At 38.2% G+C, this 24,274-nt stretch overlaps 4 protein-coding genes across 4 annotated transcripts; 1 reads left to right on the plus strand and 3 right to left on the minus strand.

The window, feature by feature from the left end:
* Nucleotides 1-857: 857 nt before the first annotated feature.
* On the plus strand, nt 858-4,939 carry LOC140888719 (uncharacterized). Its single transcript, XM_073296417.1, has 5 exons — nt 858-1,022; nt 1,144-1,194; nt 2,702-2,860; nt 2,959-3,083; nt 3,177-4,939. Exons 1-5 carry the CDS (start codon nt 858-860, stop codon nt 4,771-4,773), a joined length of 2,097 nt encoding a protein of 698 aa, XP_073152518.1. The 3' UTR covers nt 4,774-4,939.
* Nucleotides 4,940-5,490: 551 nt separating this feature from the next.
* Nucleotides 5,491-7,731, minus strand: LOC140892522 (peptidyl-prolyl cis-trans isomerase Pin1). The gene is made up of 2 exons (XM_073301444.1): nt 7,345-7,731; nt 5,491-5,871 (listed from the first exon to the last, which is right to left on the minus strand). The coding sequence occupies exons 1-2, from the start codon at nt 7,694-7,696 to the stop codon at nt 5,747-5,749; spliced, it is 477 nt and encodes a 158-aa protein (XP_073157545.1). The 5' UTR covers nt 7,697-7,731; the 3' UTR covers nt 5,491-5,746.
* An 11,849-nt stretch (nt 7,732-19,580) lies between these two features.
* Nucleotides 19,581-22,102, minus strand: LOC140891779 (peptide methionine sulfoxide reductase A5). Its single transcript, XM_073300418.1, has 4 exons — nt 21,625-22,102; nt 20,612-20,724; nt 20,363-20,507; nt 19,581-20,012 (listed from the first exon to the last, which is right to left on the minus strand). The coding sequence occupies exons 1-4, from the start codon at nt 21,892-21,894 to the stop codon at nt 19,815-19,817; spliced, it is 726 nt and encodes a 241-aa protein (XP_073156519.1). The 5' UTR covers nt 21,895-22,102; the 3' UTR covers nt 19,581-19,814.
* Nucleotides 22,103-22,972: 870 nt separating this feature from the next.
* Nucleotides 22,973-23,280, minus strand: LOC140892931 (protein SMALL AUXIN UP-REGULATED RNA 9-like). The gene has a single exon (XM_073301992.1). It carries the CDS (start codon nt 23,278-23,280, stop codon nt 22,987-22,989), a length of 294 nt encoding a protein of 97 aa, XP_073158093.1. The 3' UTR covers nt 22,973-22,986.
* Between the last annotated feature and the right edge of the window lie 994 nt (nt 23,281-24,274).

Consider the following 24,274-nt stretch of genomic DNA (forward strand, 5'->3'; position numbering starts at 1 on the left):
TTTTTGTTCAACGTTTTTGCGAATTTAGGTTTGTAAGACAGATTGACAAAATTTAAGTATAAAGTTAAAAAATAATATTTTGACATAACAAATAATATTTCAACTGAAATAAACATATATTATATCATATAATTTTGACATAAGAAATAATATTTTTTAAAATCAAATCAGCATATATGTCGTAATATAAAACTTTAACATAGCTTTTTAAAATACAGATTATATATATATAAAAAATAGCGTTTATTTGAAAGTAAAATAAAAAAATAAAAAGAAGAAAAAAGTGTGTATTATTAAATTACTCTTTAAATCGTTACAATCGAAAAAAGACAAAAGAATGCATCAAATTCTAAATTCTTAAATAGATTATAATTTTACAATAATTTTATATCGCATATTATATCTGTATTAGTAGTGGTAGGGTAAAAACACAAACATCTTTCAAAACACAATAGATATTTTGTGTTTCACAAATATATTTGTTATCCAGATAATACGTTTCATGCCTATACGCAATAATATTCAACTCAAATTGACATGCATCATACGTTTTGTATCAAATTAACATATATTATACAATATTTCGTTATAACATATCCAACAAAAAATATACTTTTTTTATCATTAAAAAATAATAATTTCACGTGAATAAAAAAATACGTTATTTCATCAAGTGGATGTTTATTTATTTGGGGGAACAAAAAGATGTTTGACTTTAGTCTCAGAAAGCAGACCAGATGTAATTAAAAATAGCCTATGTTTTTTTTGGTTATTTTATTCTATATATATATATATATATATATATTTTGGGGCCATTTTGAGATTTTCAAAGATGATTCGGATTGGGATGGGCCCACATGAGCCCAAATAGACAAAAACGGCGTCGTTGGAGAGTGGAGTATCGGAGTCCACTGTATGCTGAGCTGTTGCAACAACTGAAGCGCCAACTGACGCACTCATTCACCGTAATCCGACGCGGGTGTCTTCATTTTCTTTCTAAACGTGGCACCATTTATATTTCCGTAGGGTTCCTCTTTTGCTTTTTCATTCATTTCGGAATTTGCCGTGGTTTTTTTTTTAAATCCATTTTACCGACTTCATTTCTCCGTTTGCTGAATTTGTTCATTGTTTTGATTCATGAAGGATTCGAGTGGTGGTGGTTCATGGGCTCCTGGGCCGGCCGACCCCCGCAAGGTATGGCTGCCGTTTCTGGTTCGTGAATGCAGTTTTATGGGCTTTGAGTTCTGATATCTGATTTTGTTCTGATGGATTCTGTATCTCATCATATGTTTTGCATGCTTTTTGGTGTATATTTGATCGCCTTGTACTGTTTTTTTTTTGTTTTTGTTGTGGGGTTGATTAGTGCGTTGGTTCTTTAATGATAAAAGTTAAAATGGGAACTCGATTGACTTGTTTGAGTTTAATATGAAAGCAAGGCCAGAAAGTTTTGTATTTTTGGTCCTTGTTTATGCTATGCATACTTAGGAAAGGTGGTGTCACTTTTTTCCATCCAATGATTTGATCTGGTCTGATTTTTAGTTGTTTAATATGAGTTAGTACGGGTGGGAGAATGATCAATGCTGCTTTGAATGCGAAGATCATATGAAGGATAACTGTACAATGACGCAATCGAAAGATTCGACTATAAAAAAGACACGTGTACTCGAATCGGCGAAATGGTATTGGATTAATCTCATGGATCTATCTGTTTTTGAGTATTTATAGAAGATCGAGAGGGATGCGAAAACGGAAACAAGAACACGTGTCAAAATCTAAGTAGAGATGAGATGAAGTAAGCATAAGATGTGTGATTCATAACGAATTTATTCAGCGGATGTATCTACTCGGAATAACATAAGCTGACGTATGTAAACGTCGGGTTAAATTCCTCTGGCTTTGGGTGAAATTTTCTAATTTCGGGGAAATGTGAATAACTAATATATACAATTATCATTAAGTTGTGATGTTTTTGGTATCTAATTGCCCAAATGGAGGTTGGTAAACTCGCCTAATTATTTTGTTTTGCTCGTGATTCATGCATGTGAAAATACTTACCTGTTTTTACTGAAAATGTCTCTGTGCTACATGTGATTGTATCAACCAATGGTAGGTAAAAGCCAACTATGCAAAGTTGATCATATAGTCTGCAATGAAAAATTCCGGATGTGGGGTTGCGACTGCGATTAAAAATTCTCTCATTTTGGTTAAAGAAATTCTGGGTTGTGTTACTTTGCATGATTGTCGAGTTTACTACTGACACGTGCAGTGCAACGTAAGAATTGCACGCACTCTCTTGATATGGTTGGCTGATTGGATGTTTTTCTGGGATAGGAATGCTTGAGATGATTGCCCTTGGGAGATCAGTCCTACTTCTAGTTCTGGGGTTCTCTTTGAAAAAAATAAGCATAGTTCAATGGTCCGAATTGTTGACCCAGCACTAGATATAGCCTTCGTACAACTGTAGATTCTTAATACATGCTTGCTAATTACACCTATGCTATAAAATGGGTGTCCTTTTGCTGTTGGATCCTATTACGGGTTGGATCTTGTTTAGTTGACGGTAACATATCTGTTTCATGGGTTTTGAGAAGTATAATACCAACCCCCATCTCAGTTTCATGATCTTTCATGATTCTTACGTGCTCAATTTAACTGCTAAAAAAGGTGATGTTTCTATCATTAACCAGTGAAGTGTGCACAGGAGGATTTTCGTTCAAAAGTTGGCGTGGAATCAAAGGCGACCAGTTCTAATGTTTTACGTTCAAAGAAACATCTTGCCTGGTATGTTGCATATCATGAAAATCCTTTGGAAAAGAAGCTATCTCGTGTGCCTCAGATTAAATGGACATGCCCTCCCAAGGTAAGTATATCAGGTGGAACTGGAAATGCCAGTCTGGTCTTTCCTGTTTCTGAATTCAATTCTTTCACATCCTGCTTGTACTTGTTTCCTGTGAGCAGCTAGTTTTGGATCCTGGCTGGCAACTGGCCTGTGGTGAAGAAAGTTCTGAGATAGAGACTCAGAAGTATAGGGAAACAACAGTGATGGAAGCAGTTTATCCTCATCCCTCGGCCATACCTCCCAGGTAAAATATATGTCTGAATATATGTATTTGTAAACTTTTCTCTACCTTTTCCCAATTTGACAATTTCTGCCAATTTTCCGAATCTACATATAGCCCTTCGATCTCTCCAGACATGGAAGGTGATCATGATGATGGCAGTCAAATTCCAATAATCCCAATAGTTCCTATTGAAGGAACAGAAGTGACAGAAATGACATTCGATACATCAGCACCTGTAAAGACTTTCAATTGCCATTCAACTTCTGAAAACCTTGACCTCAACCTTTCTCGGTTCAACTCTTCCGTTTCTCTGAACCGACCAACCGGTGAAAAGTCTCTTCTCAACGTGTTACATGATTTAGCAGGTAGCAATCTGGCAGTTGCTGCCGGTGCCGCTGCCACTGTTGCTGCAGCAATGGAAAGTAAACATGGGATTGACACTGAACTGTTGATCAAATTTCTTACTGACCCAGAAATGATGAAGACACTGGTGAATAAAACTGGGATCGCTGCCAATTCTGAACCTAGATTTCCATCTGGACCGAAATTCGCTATATACCCCCTCTCATCAAACTCAACAACTGATCCAGGTATTGACATCTTCGCGCCAGTGGCAACGAATCAGCCTATTCCCATCAAAGAATCAGCCACTGACCTCGGTTTGACTCCTGCAAAACTTCAGCCTATCCCAGTTAAAGAATCAGCCACTGACCTCGGTTTAACTCCTGCAAAACTTCAGCCTATCCCAGTTAAAGAATCAGCCAGTGACCTCGGTGTGACTCCTGCAAAACATCAGCCTATCCCCTTTAAAGAATCAGCCAGTAACCTCAGTGTGATTCCTGCAAAACATCAGCCTATCCCCGTGAAAGAATCAGCCAGTATACTCAGTGTGACTCCTGCAAAACATTTGCCTATCCCCATTAAAGAATCAGCCAGTGACCTCAGTGTGCCTTCTGCAAAACGTGTGCGTATATGCCCGCCAATTCCCGTGGAAACTTGGAGTCCTGCACCTTTAAGATCCAGTTCTCATCCTCCCCTGATTCAGAATTGGACGAATGGTAGTTGGAGTCTTGCACCACTGAGACCCAATTCTCATCCTCCACTGATTCAGAACTGGACGAATGAAGCCAGAGAGCCTGCAATCGCTCATCCCAATAGTACTGCAGGTACAACCGAACTCAGACCTCTAACCGCTCCAACCCTGAGTTACAATGAGAATCAATATGTGAGACCGATTAACCAATACAGTGTACCTAATGCTGCTCCGATACCACCTCTCTATCCTTCATTCTCGATTCTGAATTCAGACGCAGCAAGTAAGCCACCACCTTTTCTCACTGGTATAAATCCAGTACCTTACCCTCCTCGATTTTCTTCCATCCTAGTACCTTACCCACCTCCATTTTCTTCCACCGCGAGACCATATATGCACTGTATAACTGATAGATATAGAGCCGTCGACCATGTTGGGTTAAACCCCTGCGTAGGATCAAACTCTCCCATGCCTTTTGCCGCCTTCGGGGGGTTGAACTTCACTTCAACCGGTACATTTTGCCCTTGCCCTCCTTTTACATATTTGAAAAAGTTACCCTCTCAGGTGGAAGACATCAACTTCTGCAAATCACTAATTAAGCAGCATGGAGAAGGGCATGTAGGAAATTCTGAAAAGCAACCATTTATGCATGAACACCACACAAATCCAGTACAATAAATCCTACTCTTCAGAAGCCTTGCATGTTCTTCAATAGGTCCCAGGGGTGTCGTAATGGTTCCAATTGTCAGATACATGCACGTTATGTCTCGACAATGGATGGCTATCGGAGTCGAGGAAGCTCCGGTCACAAAGAAGATGAACTTGGTCGGAAACACGAATTTTAAAGGCTTCTTCTGAAGCTCAACGTTTTTTATTTTCGTGAACTCTTTGGTGTGCTTATTTTGAAACTTTGGATTTGGACGAGTCTATTTGGCTTTGGATGATGGATGTTTAACTCAATGCTTCAGACTGGACGCTCAGTTTTTCAACCTTCATCATGGAACGAGCCATAATTCGTAGTTAAATTGCGTGGTACGCATGCAAATCTTAGCAAACTATATATAATATCCATCACAATAACCGACTTTATAAATTTTATTTTGAAGAGCTGGTGAATAGAAATATTGAAGATTTAGCATCCATTCTTAGGGAGATACGCTTGCTTTTAAGATTAATTTGTGTAGTAAACCAAGAATTCCAGAACGAATCATAATATATTAACGTAGGTTTTACAGTTACACTGATCTCTGGTAATACCTTCACCAAAGAAACATGTTTTTACCATATTAAAGAAATAAATTCGCGGATTTGTTTTTACCATATTAAAGAAATAAATTCGCGGATTAAGAAGCATGTACTAAATCTAAATCTAACAAAGCATACAATACATATACAGATCCATGAAATCAGAATAATAATCTTCAATCATCACACCATTCTTGTGAGATTTTTCAAAACACCAACTTATATGATCTTGACGCTGCATCCATTGTAAAAATGAAGGGAAAAAAAGAAAGAAAGAAGAAAAGGAAATCATGTTTAGCAAATAGCTGTAACTCCGAATATACGGCTATATGCAGTTATAACAAATGATGGATCGATTGTGATTTCGAATAAGGAGATCTGATGATCAGAAGGGATGGGTTGCGAATCAACCCGTTCTCATTATGATATGAACTCCGCTGTCAGTGTCCACAATGTCACTTATCTCACCAAGTTTTAGAGCAAATGTTGCTTCTTCAAAAGGCTTCTGCATTTGACCCCTTCCAAAAGGTCCTGCAATTGACACATATTTCCAGAAATCAGTTTTAAAGAAACTGAAAATTAAAGCATGATCGTCATGTATTTTAGGTTATAGGTTTAGCCCATGTAAGATTCGATAAATAAAAGAATTAACAGAAAAATACAACTAATTGGTCTCAATACAAATTCTTTAAAGACTGCTTTTGATTTGACAAGGGTTGAATGAAGGGTTTCAAATGAATTCTTTTAGGAATACAAATAAATGCTCCAAATATCGGCTTAGCAACGTCTTGGATTTGAAAAATGAATTTAAAACTCTCAATGTTCTTTCCATATAGCCAAGCATATATGTTGGATTTGGATTATGGATTTTTAACTTCATGAAGCTCAGATCCAAAGATTCATACTGATACAAAGCTCTACAGTTTCCTAACTCATGGCTTTCATCATGTAATGATAATGACTAATGGGACTTCGTTCGATCATGGCCAGAAATACTATTAAAGTAAAAAATATCAAAGGAGGAGATCTACCGCAGTGAGCAGAACTCACTAGCTCGTTAAAAATTGGTCCATTGAAAATGCCAATCTCTACAATATATGGTAATGTATTCAATGCTTCAACTTCAAACAGGCAGTATAGTTTAATTGATTTCTCTCCTCCCAACCACCGATTTAGAGTTGAACAATAATTTATACCACCAAACTCCAAATGCCCATCTAGAACTATAACTACCAAAATCACGCTTAAATATTTCTATCGGATATCCGAGGCTTAGATTATATCTCATTGAGCTTACTTATCAATGTTTGTTTGTTTACGAGAGCTAGCATGCTCCTTGTACTCGAAGCTAGCATTTTGGATTAGAGGATTTAATTTGAGCCATAGATTTGAAGGATTTGGTTTCAAATCACATTATAGCTTAATTCCAACAAGTTGAGTTGATTTCTATCAATGTTTCGAAATCCTCCATTACCAAATCCATCCTTCGCAACATGTGGAGAGAATTCTCAAAGAATTTCTTAACATTCAAAAGGGCTACAAGTTCTTGTATTCCCTCAGCTTATTGGATCAGCGACCATCGACGACGTGGGCGGGTTAACATGATCTGAAACGATCACTATTTGACTTCTGATGATCATTTAACTACATACAAACGCACAATTTGATCCTCTTGTCTAACTTAGTAAGATTTCTATAATATTTTTCCAGCAAGAACTTGGAACATGCATCGAGGATTGAAATGAACATAAATAAAAGAATTGGTTTCAAAGGGAAAGTGGAGAATTTGATCGGAATGGAAACATGCACATCAACTTATCATTCTCAATGTCCAGCTATTAGTTCTATTACTCTAAAATTACGAGGCCACGATCTAGGTCTAAAGATTTCCATATTTCTACAGCTGAAGTTCCTCCTTCAGTAGTAGAACCTAATGGATCAAAAATCAAATTGGGAAAAAAATGAAGTCGTAAAAAACAGCAGATTGAGATGATGGGGACGGACCGAGATCTCCTCCGCGCTTGGCGGAGCTGCAGTGGGAGTGACGGGAAGCGAGGTCCCGGAACGAGGCAGCGCCGGAGACGATGTCTCGGCGGAGATCCTGTAGCTGGGAAACGGCGTCGTCTCGGGTGGTGGCGGAGATGAGAGTGCCATCGGGGTCCTTCCAGGAGGCCTTGCGGCGGGAACCCTGGTGCTTTATGAGTATGTGAGACGCCTTAACTTTCTCCGATGAGGGCGGCGGAGGTCTGGTCTTCTTACTGCTATTCGCGGCGAGCTTGTGGTGGCGATGGTCGGTTTGATCGGCCGGTTTCTTCCTTTTTCGAGGATCAGAATCTGTTCTGCCCGCTTCATTCATTTGTTCAGTCTCAGCTGACCCCTTGTTACTTTTGTTCCAACCATGTCCAATTTTATAGCAATAATTTCGTGAAATGAATTTAAATATATTTGTTACATGGATTTTCGACTTTATAAGAAAAATATTAATTTTTATTGTATAGATCGAATCCACGAGACATATATCACAAGACATCTATTTTTTTCCCCTTATTTTCTCGATGATTTAAAATATAAGTACAATTTTTTTTACAAATTTTTTTTTTATAGCCAAACTTTTATTAAATGATTTTACGGATAATTTTGTTACATGAATTTCTGATTATCCGCTTCATAAAAGTTTTATATTTCATGGTAAAAATAATATTTTTATTGTATAGATCGATTGATCTATATGAGACTATATCATAAAATTACAAGTGATTTCATTGTAAAAGAAATATTTTCCCGATGATTTGAAATACACGAATTTCGAACAATCTGCTTGGATAATGGATTTAAACATGTGTATTTTGGCATTAAGAGATTTCATTATTCTAATTTTGAGTAAAATATATACAATATTTGAGAATTGAGATACCTAATTAAATATATTCAAATCCTTCAATCGATTTAATGATGATGAAGATAGAATTGTAGATTTAATTCATTCATATAATTGATACTATATATTTTAAATATAATGGTTCGTTACTTATTTATTTATTTATTTTAATTATTATCATCGTTATTAAATTATATTCTTTTTTCATTATTAAAAGATAATGGTTACTATTATTTTATTTACTTTGAAAAGATTGACCCTGAAAGAGACACCTCCATATGTGAAACGACCCTAACTCTATAATTAATAAATAAATATGCGGAAAATTTTTATTTTTTTTTATACTTACTAAATAAAATATGTACATATATGCCCATACATATATGCACAGAATAAAAAGATTTAAAATAAATAAATAAATAAATAAATAATTAAATACTTAAATAAAAATGCATTCTTTAAAATAAAATAAAAATCTGAGTCAAACATTAATTAAAAATATTGCATAAATAAAATGATTAAAATTTGCATGCACTGACAATATTCAATAAAATATTCAAAACTCACAACCACTGAAAAATAATATAAAATGTGTAACGTGCTGACATAATCAAAAACATGCATGTGACTCAGACATCTATCACGGTCACGGGGTCACTGCATGCCCGCTCATACATCCTCGCCTCCGGTGGGTACAACCTCATCCTCAACGTACTCACCTGCACCATACCAGTGTAGTGAGCCTAGAGGCCCAACATGCTAACATAACAAGGGTTTAAAAATAATTTAAAACAATTAAATACTAATACATACATATACATAAATGAGCATGCTTGAAAATTTCATAACATAACATAACTTAACTTAACTTAAATAACATAGACATACATAGTACATAACATTGTTGAGCAAGGTAATTTTCTAACATCGCATGGTTGTATCCGTAGTGTAACCTTAAATCATACATTAAATACTGATCAGCGTGAAAACCAACGTACGTGGCGGTGACGAATCACCTCTTAAATTGGCAGTAAACTGCCCTTCAATAGTTCACATATGGGGACGAATCCCCCTTAAATTGTCACACTACTTCAACTTCCAACATAAAATATTTTATTATTTCTCAACCTTAAACATTTAATTATGCATAAAATTATTTCATGAATGCATGTACTTAAATAAAAGGTGTCCTTCATATATATTTAATTTAATTTCTTACTAACATATAAATATTAAAATAACTTCAATGCATTAAAATAATTAAATATATAATCAGGACACATGCAAATTTCTCATGGATTGTACTGGACTGCTGGCCCTAACACTCAAGCCCATTTACTTAAATCTGGTCCATTAACATACTTAAGCCCCATAACATTGTTCTAAGCCCAATTAAAATCATTTAAAGCCCATAAAACATTCTAGGCCCAATAACAACTTAAACTGGCCCAATGGGCCCAAAAGCCCAAAGACTGGCCCAATAACTTTTATGGGCTCAAAAGCCCATAAAATTTATGGACTAACTTAATTAAAATTTTAAAAGTCCAAATAAAATTATTCGGGAGTCCAAATAATTTTATTTCAAATTAATTGGCCCAAAAACCCATTAATTCATAAAATGTTTAAAAATAAAAAGACTCGAGCCCGGCCCACCAAACCCGGACCCGGACTCACTTAACCCGAGTCACGACCCACTGACTTGACCCGGACCCAAGAACCCGACCCGGACCACACCTAAAAACCCTAGCCCGAACCCAACACCCCAACCCTCTTCCCTTGCCGCGCCGCACGGGCAGCAGGCCTTCATAGCCTGCTGCCGCCCCGCTCCGGCCACGACCGATCGGAGCGCCGCCGGCAGGACCTTCCCAGGGTCCTGCCGGTTCGAACCATACCCTGGCTCGAGCCCCATGCACCCAGCCCTACAAACCCGAAGCCTCTTCATCCGAAACCCTAGCCTGCGTCTACCATGGAGCCGATCACCTCTTGGCTTGATTCTAGGATCATTTGGCTCGAGCCCCTCGAGCCCCTTGAGCCTAGACCCACCTTAGACATCCTACCAACCTTGACCAGCATCTAGAACGATCCATGGCTTGTAAAAAAAACGTGAACATGATCCACAATTTCAAGCACCATATGCATACCACAAAACCGATAGAATTTCTTAAAGAAACATAAATAAAAAAAAATCGATGCATACACACACACACTATAACACTGATATTGTACGAAAAATAGAGAAGAAATCATGCCTTTCACCGATGTTTGAGTTTAGAAGCGCGTAAAACGATTTCCGGGACGACGAACGATGAACAACCCTTCGAAACTTACAGAAAAATCGAGCTATGGAGTCACCTTGTCTTTGGTTCGAGGAAGAAGATGAAGATGGAGGAGAGGGAGGCGGCTAAGAGCTTTTGGTCGATGGGTTTTGGGGTAGATTAGGTTAGAGTTTTATTTTAATTAAAATAGGTTTTTAGGATAATTAAAATATATAAATAAGGGTTTTTAAATTCAAAATATATAACTTAAAACTCTAACTAACAATTAAAATCTGATAATAAATTTAACAATCCCGAAATACATAATTAAGGGAATTTTAAAAATACTAAAAAGTCAATATTTTGGCTTATTTTGAATAAAAATGGACTCCTAAAATTATATAAAATTAAATACTAAAAATTTTGAGATAATAAAACTCAAAATAATATTTTAGGGCTCTAAAAAGGCTCATGAAATTAATTGGCTAGAAAGTTGTCATCTCGCACGTCCACGGTCCCGTCTACGCGATACAATAATTAAAATCATAAAAATCATAAAAATCACTAATTATGGGTTAAATGCTTAAAAATAAATTAAATCATGCACAAATAATTCACATAATTATTTAACCCATAAATCTAAAATTTAAATAATTAAATATCCTAATTATGCATGCAGATTTACGTATTTAAAAATACCGGGTGTTACAATTCTCTCCCCCTTAAATTGAATTTCGTCCTCGAAATTAAAGTACTTACCCGAACAACTCCGGGTAGCGAGTCCTCATGTCTGCCTCGGTCTCCCAAGTAGCTTCCTCCTCCGAGTGATTCAGCCACTGGACTCTGACCATCGGTATGACCCGCGTCCTAAGCCTCCGCTCCTCCCTTGCCAAGATCCGCACTGGCCTCTCCTCATACACTAGATCTGGTGGCAACTGTAAGGGCTCTAAATCCAACACATGTGACGGGTTGGAGACATATCTCCGAAGCATGGATACATGGAAAACGTTGTGCACTGCCGCTAGCCCTGGAGGTAGAGCTAAACGGTAGGCCAACGTGCCAACTCTCTCCAAGATCTCGAATGGCCCTATATACCTCGGATTAAGCTTGCCTCTCCGGCCAAAACGCACTACTCCCTTCATAGGTGACACCTTCAGGAATACGTGATCACCTACAGCGAACTCCAAATCTCGTCGTCTGGCATCTGCATAACTCTTCTGCCGACTCTGAGCAGTCCTCATCCGATCTCGAATCTGAGTCACTATGTCAGCTGTCTGCTGCACAATCTCAGGACCCAGCAAAATCCGCTCACCAACCTCATCCCAATGCACAGGAGATCTGCATCTCCTCCCATACAATGCTGCATAAGGAGCCATACCTATAGACGACTGAAAACTGTTGTTATAGGTAAACTCCACTAATGGCAGTCTAGTCTCCCAAGAGCCCCGAAAATCAATGACACAAGCTCTCAGAAGATCCTCGAGAACCTGGATCATCCTCTCAGACTGACCATCGGTCTGGGGATGAAATGCTGTACTGAACAAAAGCCTAGTCCCCAAAGATGTGTGCAGACTCTTCCAAAACGCAGATGTGAATCTCGGATCTCTGTCTGACACAATAGACACTGGTATGCCATGCAGTCTAACAATCTCTCTGATGTAAAGCTCTGCATACTGTGTCAAAGAATAAGTAGTCCTCACCGGCAAAAAATGAGCTGACTTGGTGAGTCTATCCACAATCACCCAAATCGCTGTGCAACCTCTGGCACTCCTCGGTAAACCAACCACAAAGTCCATCGTAATATTCTCCCATTTCCACTCCGGAATAGGAAGAGGTCTAAGAAGTCCTGCTGGACGCTGATGCTTTGCCTTGACTTGCTGACAAGTCAAGCACTCTGACACCACTCTCCCGATGTCACTCTTCATCCCGGGCCACCAGTACAATAGCTGCAAATCTTTGTACATCTTCGTACTTCCGGGGTGAATGGAGTACGGAGATGTGTGAGCCTCTGCTAAAATCTCAGCTCTCAACTGATCGACGTTCGGTACCCACATCCTACCACGGTACTGAACGATACCATCCTCCACTGTATACAAGAGGTTACCTCTAGCCTCATCTCTCTGTCTCCATCGCTGCAACACCTCATCAGTAGACTGTCCATCCCTAATCCGATCTCTCAGAACTGGCTGCACCGTCAACACTGACAAGCTCGGTGCATGGCCACTCGGATAACACTCCAAGCCAAATCTCTGAATCTCGCTATGTAGTGGTAACTGTATGGTCAAACATGATACCACTGGCGACTTCCGAATCAAAGCATCGGCCACTACATTAGCTTTACCCGGATGGTAGCTAATGTCACAATCATAGTCCTTCACCAACTCCAACCATCTGCGCTGTCTCATATTCAACTCCTTCTGTTTGAAGAAGTACTTGAGACTCTTGTGGTCTGTGAAAATCTTGCACTTCTCTCCATACAGATAGTGCCTCCAGATTTTCAAAGCGAAAACCACTGCTGCCAACTCCAAGTCATGCGTCGGATAATTCTGCTCATGAATCTTCAGCTGCCTCGACGCATACGCAATAACCTTACCACACTGCATAAGCACTGCGCCTAAACCTAGTTTAGACGCGTCGGTGTACACCACTAACTCCTCGTGTGGTACTGTCATCGCTAACACTGGTGCAGTAGTGAGTGTTTCCTTCAGCTGATCAAAGCTCCTCTGACAGTCTGAACTCCAGATAAACTTCGCATTCTTCTTGATCAAGGAAGTCAAGGGTACTGCAATAGAGGAAAAACCCTTGATGAACTTCCTATAATATCCTGCCAAACCCAAGAAACTGCGAATCTCGGAAGCATTCTTCGGAATACCCCAATTCTGCACTGCCTCAACCTTAGACTGATCAACTGCAATCCCATCTCTCGAAATAATGTGGCCAAGAAATGCCACCTGCTCAAGCCAAAACTCACACTTGCTGAACTTGGCATACAACCGATGCTCCCTCAAAGTTTGCAAGGCTGTCTGAAGATGCTGTCTATGCTCCTCGATGCTCCTAAAATAGATCAAAATATCATCAATAAAGACTATGATGACCTGATCTAAATACGGCTGAAAGACTCGGTTCATGAGATCCATGAAAACCGCTGGAACATTGGTCATCCCAAATGGCATCACTAAGAACTCGTAATGCCCATATCGTGTCCTGAAAGCAGTCTTGGACACATCTGCATCTCTAACACGCAACTGATGATAACCAGATCGCAGGTCGATCTTGGAGAACACCGAAGCTCCCTGCAACTGGTCAAATAAATCATCTATCCTCGGCAATGGATACTTGTTCTTCACTGTGACCCTGTTGAGCTCTCGGTAATCGATGCACAGTCTCATACTGCCATCCTTCTTCTTCACAAATAACACCGGAGCTCCCCACGGAGAAAAGCTAGGACGAACAAAGCCTTTCTCTAACAACTCCTGAATCTGCTCCTTCAACTCTTTCATCTCGGTAGGAGCAAGTCTGTACGGTGCCTTAGAGATAGGCACGGTGTCTGACACTAAGTCGATGCTGAACTCCACCTCTCTCACTGGTGGAATTCCGGCAACATCCTCCGGAAAGACATCCGGAAAGTCACGAACCACCTCTATCTCTGATAATGATCTGCTAGATGGCTCTGAAGTCGTGACAATACTCGCTAGAAACCCCTGGCAACCCCGTCTCAACAACTTCCTCGCCTGAATAAGAGATATCACCTGAGGAATATCACTGCTCTGAGATGCATGAAAAGTGAACGGGTCGCCTACTGTAGGTCTCACTGACACTGATCTCCGACGAAAATCAATCGAAGCTCCATTGACTGTCAACCAGTCCATATCCAAAATCAAATCGAATCCACTCAATAGCAAAACTACTACATCTGCTCGAATGGAGTGTCCTGCAGCTCCAACTCCAGTCCTCGAATAACCTTCGAGGTAGAAATAATCTGCCCTGACGGCATAGTAACATCATACCCACTGTCAATACTCTCAGGTGTGATGCCTACCCGCCTGATAAATTCCAGGGAGATAAACGAATGCGTAGCCCCTGAATCTAGCAACGTAAACGTGGAGTTGCCTCCAACTAGAATTCTCCCTGCACGCAAAAAATTCCCAACAGTTTCATACCACTACTAAATTTTCCCCAACGAGTCACTACAAATTCTTAATTCTAATCACAAGTAAAACATGCTTCCTATTCTAACATGCAGTTAAATAACCCAAATAATAACAAATTCCAAATTAAAGACGAAATTTTAACCAAAGGAAAATTATTAAAATGTTAGGGGTAAGATATACCGGTGATCAAGGAGGTGTCTGGATCTACCTCCTCGGCCTGCATCACAAACACCCTACCAGCGGTGTTCTTCTTCCTCGGGCAGTTAGCTATCTGATGCCCTGGCTCCCTACAGTGGTAGCAAACTCCTGCTCCCAATAGACAAGGTCCCGAATGCATCTTCTGGCACTTCGGGCAAGTAGGATAAGCTATGGCATTAGGGGCCCCGCCCCTCTGCTGCTGCGGCCTCTGCTGCTGTGGCCTCTGCTGTGGATTCGGGCCCTTAGCCGGCCCTGTAAACTGCTTCTTCGCAGGAGGCTGCGAAGATGGTTGCTGATACCCAGCCTGAAACTGCCTCTTCCCCTGCTGCTCTCTCTGAATCTCTCTCCGACCCTCCTTGGAACGCAAGACTCTACTGACTGCAGACTCATAAGTAAGGACGTCTGCCATGCGAACATCATGCTTGATATCCGCCTTCAAACCCTCCACAAACTGCCTCAACTTCTCTGGTGGACTATCTGAAATCAGAGGCACAAAGTGACAGCCCCTCTCGAACTGTCTCACATACTCAACCACTGTCTTGTCCCCCTGACGGAGACTCATAAACTCACGGATCATGCGACTGCGCACATCCTCAGTGAAGTACTTGGCGTAGAAGATACGCCTAAACTCTGCCCATGTCAGTGTAGGAAGGTGAACTCCTCTGGCTGCACCCTCCCACCAGAGTGCTGCATCACCCCTCAGCATGTACGTCGCACAGTTCACCCTGTCGGTGTGTGTGATCCCCATATAAGCAAAGATGGACTACAGAGAGCGAATCCATCCCTCCGCCACCAAAGGATCGGTGGTACCAACAAACTCCTTGGGTCCCTTCTTCTGGAACCTCTCAGCAACCTCCTCCTCATGGGACAACCTGGGACGAGTAGCCTGCTGCTCTAACAGAGCAGTAATCCCTGCCATCATATTCGCATTGGCCTGCTCCAATGCTGCTAGAGGGTTCTGCGGAGGTGGAGGTGGAGGTGGAGATCCCCCACGTCTGTTCATCGGTCTAGGAGGCATTCTGCACCAGGACATATTTCTTTACGTAAATCGCCATGCATAACTAAGTTGTTTAAAATTTAATGCTAACTTAAATTCTAAAAATTAAATCATGCTATAAACACTTAAAACTTACAGACCGGTAGCGTGGATTTCTGAGCTCGCATAGCAGTAATGACCCCTCCAAGGACCGTGCTCTGATACCAACTGAAACGACCCTAACTCTATACTTAATAAATAAATATGCGGAATTTTTTTTTTATATACTTACTAAATAAAATATGTACATATATGCCCATACATATATGCACAGAATAAAAAGATTTAAAAATAAATAAATAAATAAATAATTAAATACTTAAATAAAAATGAATTCTTTAAAATAAAATAAAAATCTGAGTCAAACATTTAATTAAAAATATTGCATAAATAAAATGATTAAAATTTGCATGCACTGACAATATTCAATAAAATATTCAAAACTCACAACCACTGAAAAATAATATAAAATGTGTAACGTGCTGACATAATCAAAAACATGCATGTGACTCAGACATCTATCACGGTCACGGGGTCACTGCATGCCCGCTCATACATCCTCGCCTCCGGTGGGTACAACCTCATCCTCAACGTACTCACCTGCACCATACTAGTATAGTGAGCCTAGAGGCCCAACATGCTAACATAACAAGGGTTTAAAAATAATTTAAAACAATTAAATACTAATACATACATATACATGAATGAGCATGCTTGAAAATTTCATAACATAACATAACTTAACTTAACTTAAATAACATAGACATACATAATACATAACATTGTTGAGCAAGGTAATTTTCTAACATCGCATGGTTGTATCCGTAGTGTAACCTTAAATCATACATTAAATACTGATCAGCGTGAAAACCAACGTACGTGGCGGTGACGAATCACCTCTTAAATTGGCAGTAAACTGCCCTTCAATAGTTCACATATGGGGACGAATCCCCCTTAAATTGTCACACTACTTCAACTTCCAACATAAAATATTTTATTATTTCTCAACCTTAAACATTTAATTATGCATAAAATTATTTCATGAATGCATGTACTTAAATAAAAGGTGTGTCCTTCATATATATTTAATTTAATTTCTTACTAACATATAAATATTAAAATAAGGGAAAATTGCTTTTTTGGTCCTGTATGTTTGTCACTTTGCGATTTTGGTCCTTTATATTTTTAGATTGCAGTTTTAGTCCGCTATCTTTATTTTTTTGGCAATTTTAGTCCTTTTTCCGATGTGGCGCTGACGTGGCACAAATTCAATGCTGATGTGGAGCTGACGTGTACAGTGCCACGTCAGCATTTTCGAAGAAAAAGGACCGAAATTGCCAAAAATCGAAACATACAGGACTAAAACTGAAATGTGAAAACATAAAGGACCAAAATCGCAAAGTGACAAACATACAGGACTAAATTTGCAATTTTCCCTTAAAATAACTTCAATGCATTAAAATAATTAAATATATAATCAGGACACATGCAAATTTCTCATGGATTGTACTGGACTGCTGGCCCTAACACTCAAGCCCATTTACTTAAATCTGGCCCATTAACATACTTAAGCCCCATAACATTGTTCTAAGCCCAATTAAAATCATTTAAAGCCCATAAAATATTCTAGGCCCAATAACAACTTAAACTGGCCCAATGAGCCCAAAAGCCCAAAGACTGACCCAATAACTTTTATGGGCTCAAAAACCCATAAAATTTATGAACTAACTTAATTAAAATTTTAAAAGTTCAAATAAAATTATTCGGGAGTCCAAATAATTTTATTTCAAATTAATTGGCCCAAAAACCCATTAATTCATAAAATGTTTAAAAATAAAAATACTCGAGCCCGGCCCACCGAACCCGGACCCGGACTCACTTAACCCGAGTCACGACCCACTGACTTGACCCGGACCCAAGAACCCGACCCGGACCACACCTAAAAACCCTAGCCCGAACCCAACACCCCAACCCTCTTCCCTTGCCGCGCCGCACGGGCAGCAGGCCTTCATAGCCTGCTGCCGCCCCGCTCCGGCCACGACCGACCGGAGCGCCGCCGGCAGGACCTTTCCAGGGTCCTGCCGGTTCGAACCATACCCTGGCTCGAGCCCCATGCACCCAGCCCTACGAACCCGAATCCTCTTCATCCGAAACCCTAGCCTGCGTCTACCATGGAGCCGATCACCTCTTGGCTTGATTCTAGGCTCATTTGGCTCGAGCCCCTCGAGCCCCTTGAGCCTAGACCCACCTTAGACATCCTACCAACCTTGACCAGCATCTAGAACGATCCATGGCTTGTAAAAAAAACGTGAACATGATCCACAATTTCAAGCACCATATGCATACCACAAAACCGATAGAATTTCTTAAAGAAACATAAATAAAAAAAATCGATGCATACACACACACTATAACACTGATATTGTACGAAAAATAGAGAAGAAATCATGCCTTTCACCGATGTTTGAGTTTAGAAGCGCGTAGAACGATTTCCGGGACGACGAACGATGAACAACCCTTCGAAACTTACAGAAAAATCGAGCTATGGAGTCACCTTGGCTTTGGTTCGAGGAAGAAGATGAAGATGGAGGAGAGGGAGGCGGCTAAGAGCTTTTGGTCGATGGGTTTTGGGGTAGATTAGGTTAGAGTTTTATTTTAATTAAAATAGGTTTTTAGGATAATTAAAATATATAAATAAGGGTTTTTAAATTCAAAATATATAACTTAAAACTCTAACTAACAATTAAAATCTGATAATAAATTTAACAATCCCGAAATACATAATTAAGGGAATTTTAAAAATACTAAAAAGTCAATATTTTGGCTTATTTTGAATAAAAATGGACTCCTAAAATTATATAAAATTAAATACTAAAAATTTTGAGATAATAAAACTCAAAATAATATTTTAGGGCTCTAAAAAGGCTCATGAAATTAATTGGCTAGAAAGTTGTCATCTCGCCCGTCCACGGTCCCGTTTACGCGATACAATAATTAAAATACTAAAAATCATAAAAATCACTAATTATGGGTTAATTGCTTAAAAATAAATTAAATCATGCACAAATAATTCACATAATTATTTAACCCATAAATCTAAAATTTAAATAATTAAATATCCTAATTATGCATGCGGATTTACGTATTTAAAAATACCGGGTGTTACAATAAGAGTCAGAGGGCCTCATTGACTCAGACGAAATTCAAATAGAAGGGCGTGCACGAGTAGACAAAGAGTCAGAGGCCTATTGACTCATGCGAAATTTAAATAGAGGGGCGTACACGAGTAGACAAAGATCCAAGAGAGATAACTATTATTTTATTAATTATTTACACCGCCAATAGTTTAATTATATTATTATAATTAGACAGTGAATTAAGGTTTAGGGTGATGATCACTTTACGAATGATATATAATCTAATTACAGATGAATCTTCTAGATAAAATAAAACAAAATGGAGTCATGAGAGCAGATTATACCAAAGTAAATGGAAGAAATGATTGTTCCCATAAACATGGGAACGATCATTTTCATTATTCAAATTAATCGAGCACGAAGATTGGAATAAGGTCAAGAATGCTCATTACATAAAATTTTGCTAAAAAAAAGTTCATCAAATGATATTTGTGACTTATTTTCCCCAACTGTTAAATGTCCGTTAAATTGCAAATTTAGCAACAATTGGATGTTGCTACATATTTAGGACTGGAGACATTGGTAGATAGGCCTAAAGCCAGGAGGTAAATGTACATATATTATATGAGAATGAGTCCAGTAACTAATCCAAATTCACAAATTACAAATGAATCAATGGTCAAGTAAAGATCTTCCAGTTGCCAGCACGAGTACCTCAAGTACAAATGTGCAATGCCAGCTCCTCAAGAAACGCCCGGATGAGTTTCCAAATGATCTCCCAGCAGTATTTTTTGCGTCAAAAGAACACGGAATTCAAAACTAAATTTCCCTAAGAATGGGCCACCCTTTTCGCACAATTTCGTTGATTTTTGAATCTATCTGCTTTTGTATCCTGGGTGGACAAAGCTCTGCTGCATATCCATTAAGCTTCGTAGCCAGGACAGACATCTCAAGCTCTTCTTCAGGTAAGTTCCCAATCAACTGAAGAAGAAATGGATTTAATTTGAGCTCGAATTTCTGCATATAGGAAAGTTAAAAGCTAGTCATTAGCCCATGATCTAAGAGAGCACTGAGAAGAACTACCCTCTGAATTCTGATTTCAAAAGGAAGTCAATGTGAAGCCAATTTCTAGGCACTGACGATCTCATTTACTTGCTAGGGAAGAACAAACATGCACCACAGCTCGAATAACAGAGAATATAGCAAGTACGAACAGCATGGATTTCAGATTTGTACTCAATCCCTTTTACCATACAAAGTGCACCGGTATTTCTTTTCATGGTTATGAGAATGTGAATGACCACTGATTTATCATCAAGAATTGCTTCAAACCTAAAGATTAAACCGAAAATAAACAATAAAAAAACCTGATGTTCAGCTTCCGCATGATAAAATGTTCCTAGTTGTTGAATTTGGGTGGTAACAACACTACTTTTTGACCTTGTTTGCTCCCTTTCTTTGCTGAAAGCAGCAAGCCTGGATTCTTCAGTTCCATTTGTCAAGATTATAGACCTGCTTAGGTAACATGCTTGGGCATGTAAGGGCACAGGCCTTCTAATTGACAAGTTTTGAGTCAAGAATATACGCAACAAAGGCTAATGAGACGAAACTAATACCTGTATTGATTTCCAACATCAGGACCTTGACCAAATACTTGCCTAGAATCATGACTAGTCCAGAATACCTCTAGTAATTGTCTGAAAGTTATAACTTTTTGATTGTATGCTAACTGCACAGTATGGATGGAAGAGCAATTATCACAAGAACTAAGCTTAGTTACAAAGTTGCAGCATGAAAACCTAAATACAGAGTGCTTCAGAGTCACAACAAACATGGAACATAAGGAAGTTCCAGAACAGGGAAGAATCCTGACAAATGTCAACCGAGAAGCCCCACACCTCATTGAGATCATAGTGGCGTAAGAGCCCAACAAAGAATGCAGTTTTATCACCAAGTAAATATTTAAATAAATCATTATATACCCACAGGCTGTAAAATATTTTCCAGTTGAATGCTACCAAAGGGATCAATATGTAATTCAAGAAAAATGGGCAAACATCAAACATTCAGTACAAGTTAATTGTGACGAGGATAAATGCGTGTCTTGACTCTTGAGAATCTGGATAGAGTAGAAATTTCAAACCAGGGAAGCGAAAGAATCCATATTTTAAAGAAAATAAAATGCACAGGAAGGATTTTCAATTTTGTTGGTTCGCTGCCAATGAAAATCCCAAGTTGGTGAATTCTTGGTAACATTCAAAATCTTACCCACTCAAAATCCCCTGAAATCAATAATTTCTATTATGTCCCCTCTCAGTGAGAGCCACGCCATCTCACAGTCATTCAAAATTCTAAATGCACCTCCTCGTATATTCTGATAATACCTCTTGGCACCAAAGCAATTATTTTAGCATGATCCAATGATAAAGTCTAGCATTTTTTAACTAATAAACAATTCAAAAAAATACATGGCAACTCTTCATCTAGCTCTCAGCTTTCAATCTCATCAATTCACATAAAAAAATAAAATAAAATAAATAAACGAGTAAAAATACACATCCATTTAAACGATTCCAGCTGACAAAACATTGGTCGCAGGCAATATTTGAATGGATCGAGGAAAATTAACCTGCACACACTCGGCGTGATCTCCCAAGCTTCGGTATTCCGGGTTGGATTTGGATCCGCCGCAATAACCAGCGGCGGTGTGCACGACGCCGGGCAAGCATCCGAACGTCGCTTCGGACCTCCAGAAGCTTCCGAGTGCGAAAACCGCAGTCTTGAGTGGCTGATCCGAATCCGATCCTTCATTCGGGCTCCGATCGGGAAATCTGATGCTCAGAGCTGAGTTTACCGACAGTAGGATTACGGTCGCAAGGTGAACCCACACAAGATTCATTCTTACTCACACCAATCACCATCATCAAATGGAAATTTAGGCTCTGCAAATTATTAACAGGAAAAACAAAATCAAATTTTAGTTAAGCCCTCAAAGTATTAATATTTTCATAAATACCTATAAATGAATACAAAAAAAATATTTAAGACTGAATTGAGATTTTTTCCTCAAATTATGACATCTATCCCACTCTTTTGTAATAGTTTAAAAAAATCCTACTATAGTTAAAATAAATCTAATAACTTTTGAACATTTCAATTAGATTTGTATTTATCATATATTTGTAGGGGGTTAAATGTAAGAAAAATACAAACATATAAAGTATGTAATCATCGGATCTATTTGTCACTTCTTGCTAATATCAGGAAACGTATATGTAATATTTAAATATGACGGAACTTTTTTGTTAATAAGACAATTAAACTTTAGGAGAGGTAGATATAATTAACCATATTTGAAGTTATTGTATGTTTCATGTATTATTTTTTTTACCAAAATGTTTTAAGCAAGTTTACGATGCCCAAATAATTACAAATTAGCCAACAAAAACATACATTGATCAGACATTATTCGATATAATCGACGACTGTGTTCCATGGTATTTTAAGAAAAATTTCTTATATTTTATATCAGTCTGCTTGTATTATTATTCATATTTATTTCCAAGGTGTTCGAGTGGTTTATATGAACTATTGCCCCGAGCGTGTAATTAATACTTTTCCTGTTAAATATTTTTTTTAAAAGATGTGTAGAGATTATAATAAAAATTAAAATATATATAAAAATCTCTACAATTTTTTTTAAAAATGACTTTTATATAATAATTTTTATGTTATAAAGAGTATGATCATTTAAAATTCAAAAGCATATAGATAAATATAAAAAATATTAGAATGTATTATTTATAGATTACAAAATATACATTTTTTATGATATTTTTAATAAATAACTTCAAATTGGTTTAGGATAGATACAAGAAAAACGGTCGTTTTACACTTGAAAAATCAATAGTAAAAGACAATAAGGTGCATGAGTATACATGACTTCTCAGTACTACACAATAGCTAGCTTTGCCAATTCAAAATGCCACACTCATCTTATCACAGAAATCAAAGAGCAAAACTCCTGTTCATCACAAGGAATGGTGAGTCCAGCATGATGTTCGAATCCGAACTCTTCTTCGGCCCGTAGAAGTAGATTCTGGAACTCGGGGCACCCCAAAAACGTGATGGGAACTATGTACCGGCTCCTGTTTTCTCCCACGTACACCGCGAAATGCCCTTTAGGGACGTCGCATCTCTTGCCGAAGTTGGAACATCTTTTGACCATTTGCTTGAAGTGTACTGGATTTTGAGGGCTGGACTTGTTTGTTTTCCTAAGTCCCATCTTGTATATATTTGTGAATGTGCATGGGGGAATGAGTACTTGTATGTATATTTATATATTTCATTCGTGAGAAAATTAAAGAGTTGTAAGAACAAAGACATGTGCAGTGTAGGAGTTCAGATGTTACAGGTTCATTTCTCTTTTGGTATGTGCCCTACATTGTTACTTCTCCTAGAGACATTAATTTGGGCTATTAGACCAGTTCTACTACCTTTCACACGTACAAAAGAATTAATGATTTTTTTTCGTACTTGTTTTTCTCACCGACATGAATTATTGCCTCGGGTGAAATAAATTTTTTTTATGATAAAAATTAATACTATAATTTTGCCTATCAAAAAATGATATCCATCCGACTTTAAGATCTGATCTGGTTATTCTTATGTCTTCTTTTGTCAAATGTTTCACATCGAATGAGAATTATATGCATATAATTTGACCCAACGATATTTATAGGATCGAAAAAGATAGTATTAACATGATAATTAAATCACTAACGTCCTACAAAACAACATGGTGAAAGAGGCACATATCTGCCATTTGCCAAACAAACATGAAGAGTTGGTGCAAAAATTAACTAATTATAAACAGTGTTTATATTGTCATACTTAACACTTGTTTCCCATGTTCTAAGGAGTGGAGAGTTGCCTTGTTGCTCACTCACTTTGCCAAATAAATGTTACATCACTTTTTTGTAGCCAAATATATTGAATCGTGCTATCATGTTACGCCATCAAAAGTTATAGATATAGCTTAGCTCCCAAACTTGATAATATACATATCCAGTGTGAGACACATCATGAAGCAACAATGGATCAAGATTTTGGTATGGAACCGATCGAGATCGAAAATATTCGTTTTATCGAAAAAATAGAGATGAGTGTGTAGTGTGAAGGGATCGATCGATGGTGTTATTGGTTTATGATGAAGCAGGGTACATCACAGCTAATGAAGAAATGGGCATGCATATTTATCAAGGAAAATGACACCATGT

Source organism: Henckelia pumila, chromosome 3, assembly GCF_033568475.1.
Source record: "Henckelia pumila isolate YLH828 chromosome 3, ASM3356847v2, whole genome shotgun sequence".
Lineage (NCBI taxonomy): Eukaryota > Viridiplantae > Streptophyta > Magnoliopsida > Lamiales > Gesneriaceae > Henckelia > Henckelia pumila.

Coding starts and splice junctions, on each gene's coding strand:
- LOC140891779 (XM_073300418.1), bottom strand. CDS start 21,894: ATGAATCTTGTGTGGGTTCACCTTGCGACCGTAATCCTACTGTCGGTA. Junction 20,508..20,611: donor GATGTTGGAAATCAATACAG/GTATTAGTTTCG, acceptor TTACCTAAGCAG/GTCTATAATCTTGACAAATG. Junction 20,013..20,362: donor ATGCGGAAGCTGAACATCAG/GTTTTTTTATTG, acceptor TCCTATATGCAG/AAATTCGAGCTCAAATTAAA.
- LOC140888719 (XM_073296417.1), top strand. CDS start 858: ATGAGCCCAAATAGACAAAAACGGCGTCGTTGGAGAGTGGAGTATCGG. Junction 1,195..2,701: donor GGCCGGCCGACCCCCGCAAG/GTATGGCTGCCG, acceptor AAGTGTGCACAG/GAGGATTTTCGTTCAAAAGT. Junction 3,084..3,176: donor CCCTCGGCCATACCTCCCAG/GTAAAATATATG, acceptor ATCTACATATAG/CCCTTCGATCTCTCCAGACA.
- LOC140892931 (XM_073301992.1), bottom strand. CDS start 23,280: ATGGGACTTAGGAAAACAAACAAGTCCAGCCCTCAAAATCCAGTACAC.
- LOC140892522 (XM_073301444.1), bottom strand. CDS start 7,696: ATGAATGAAGCGGGCAGAACAGATTCTGATCCTCGAAAAAGGAAGAAA. Junction 5,872..7,344: donor CAAGCGCGGAGGAGATCTCG/GTCCGTCCCCAT, acceptor TGTCAATTGCAG/GACCTTTTGGAAGGGGTCAA.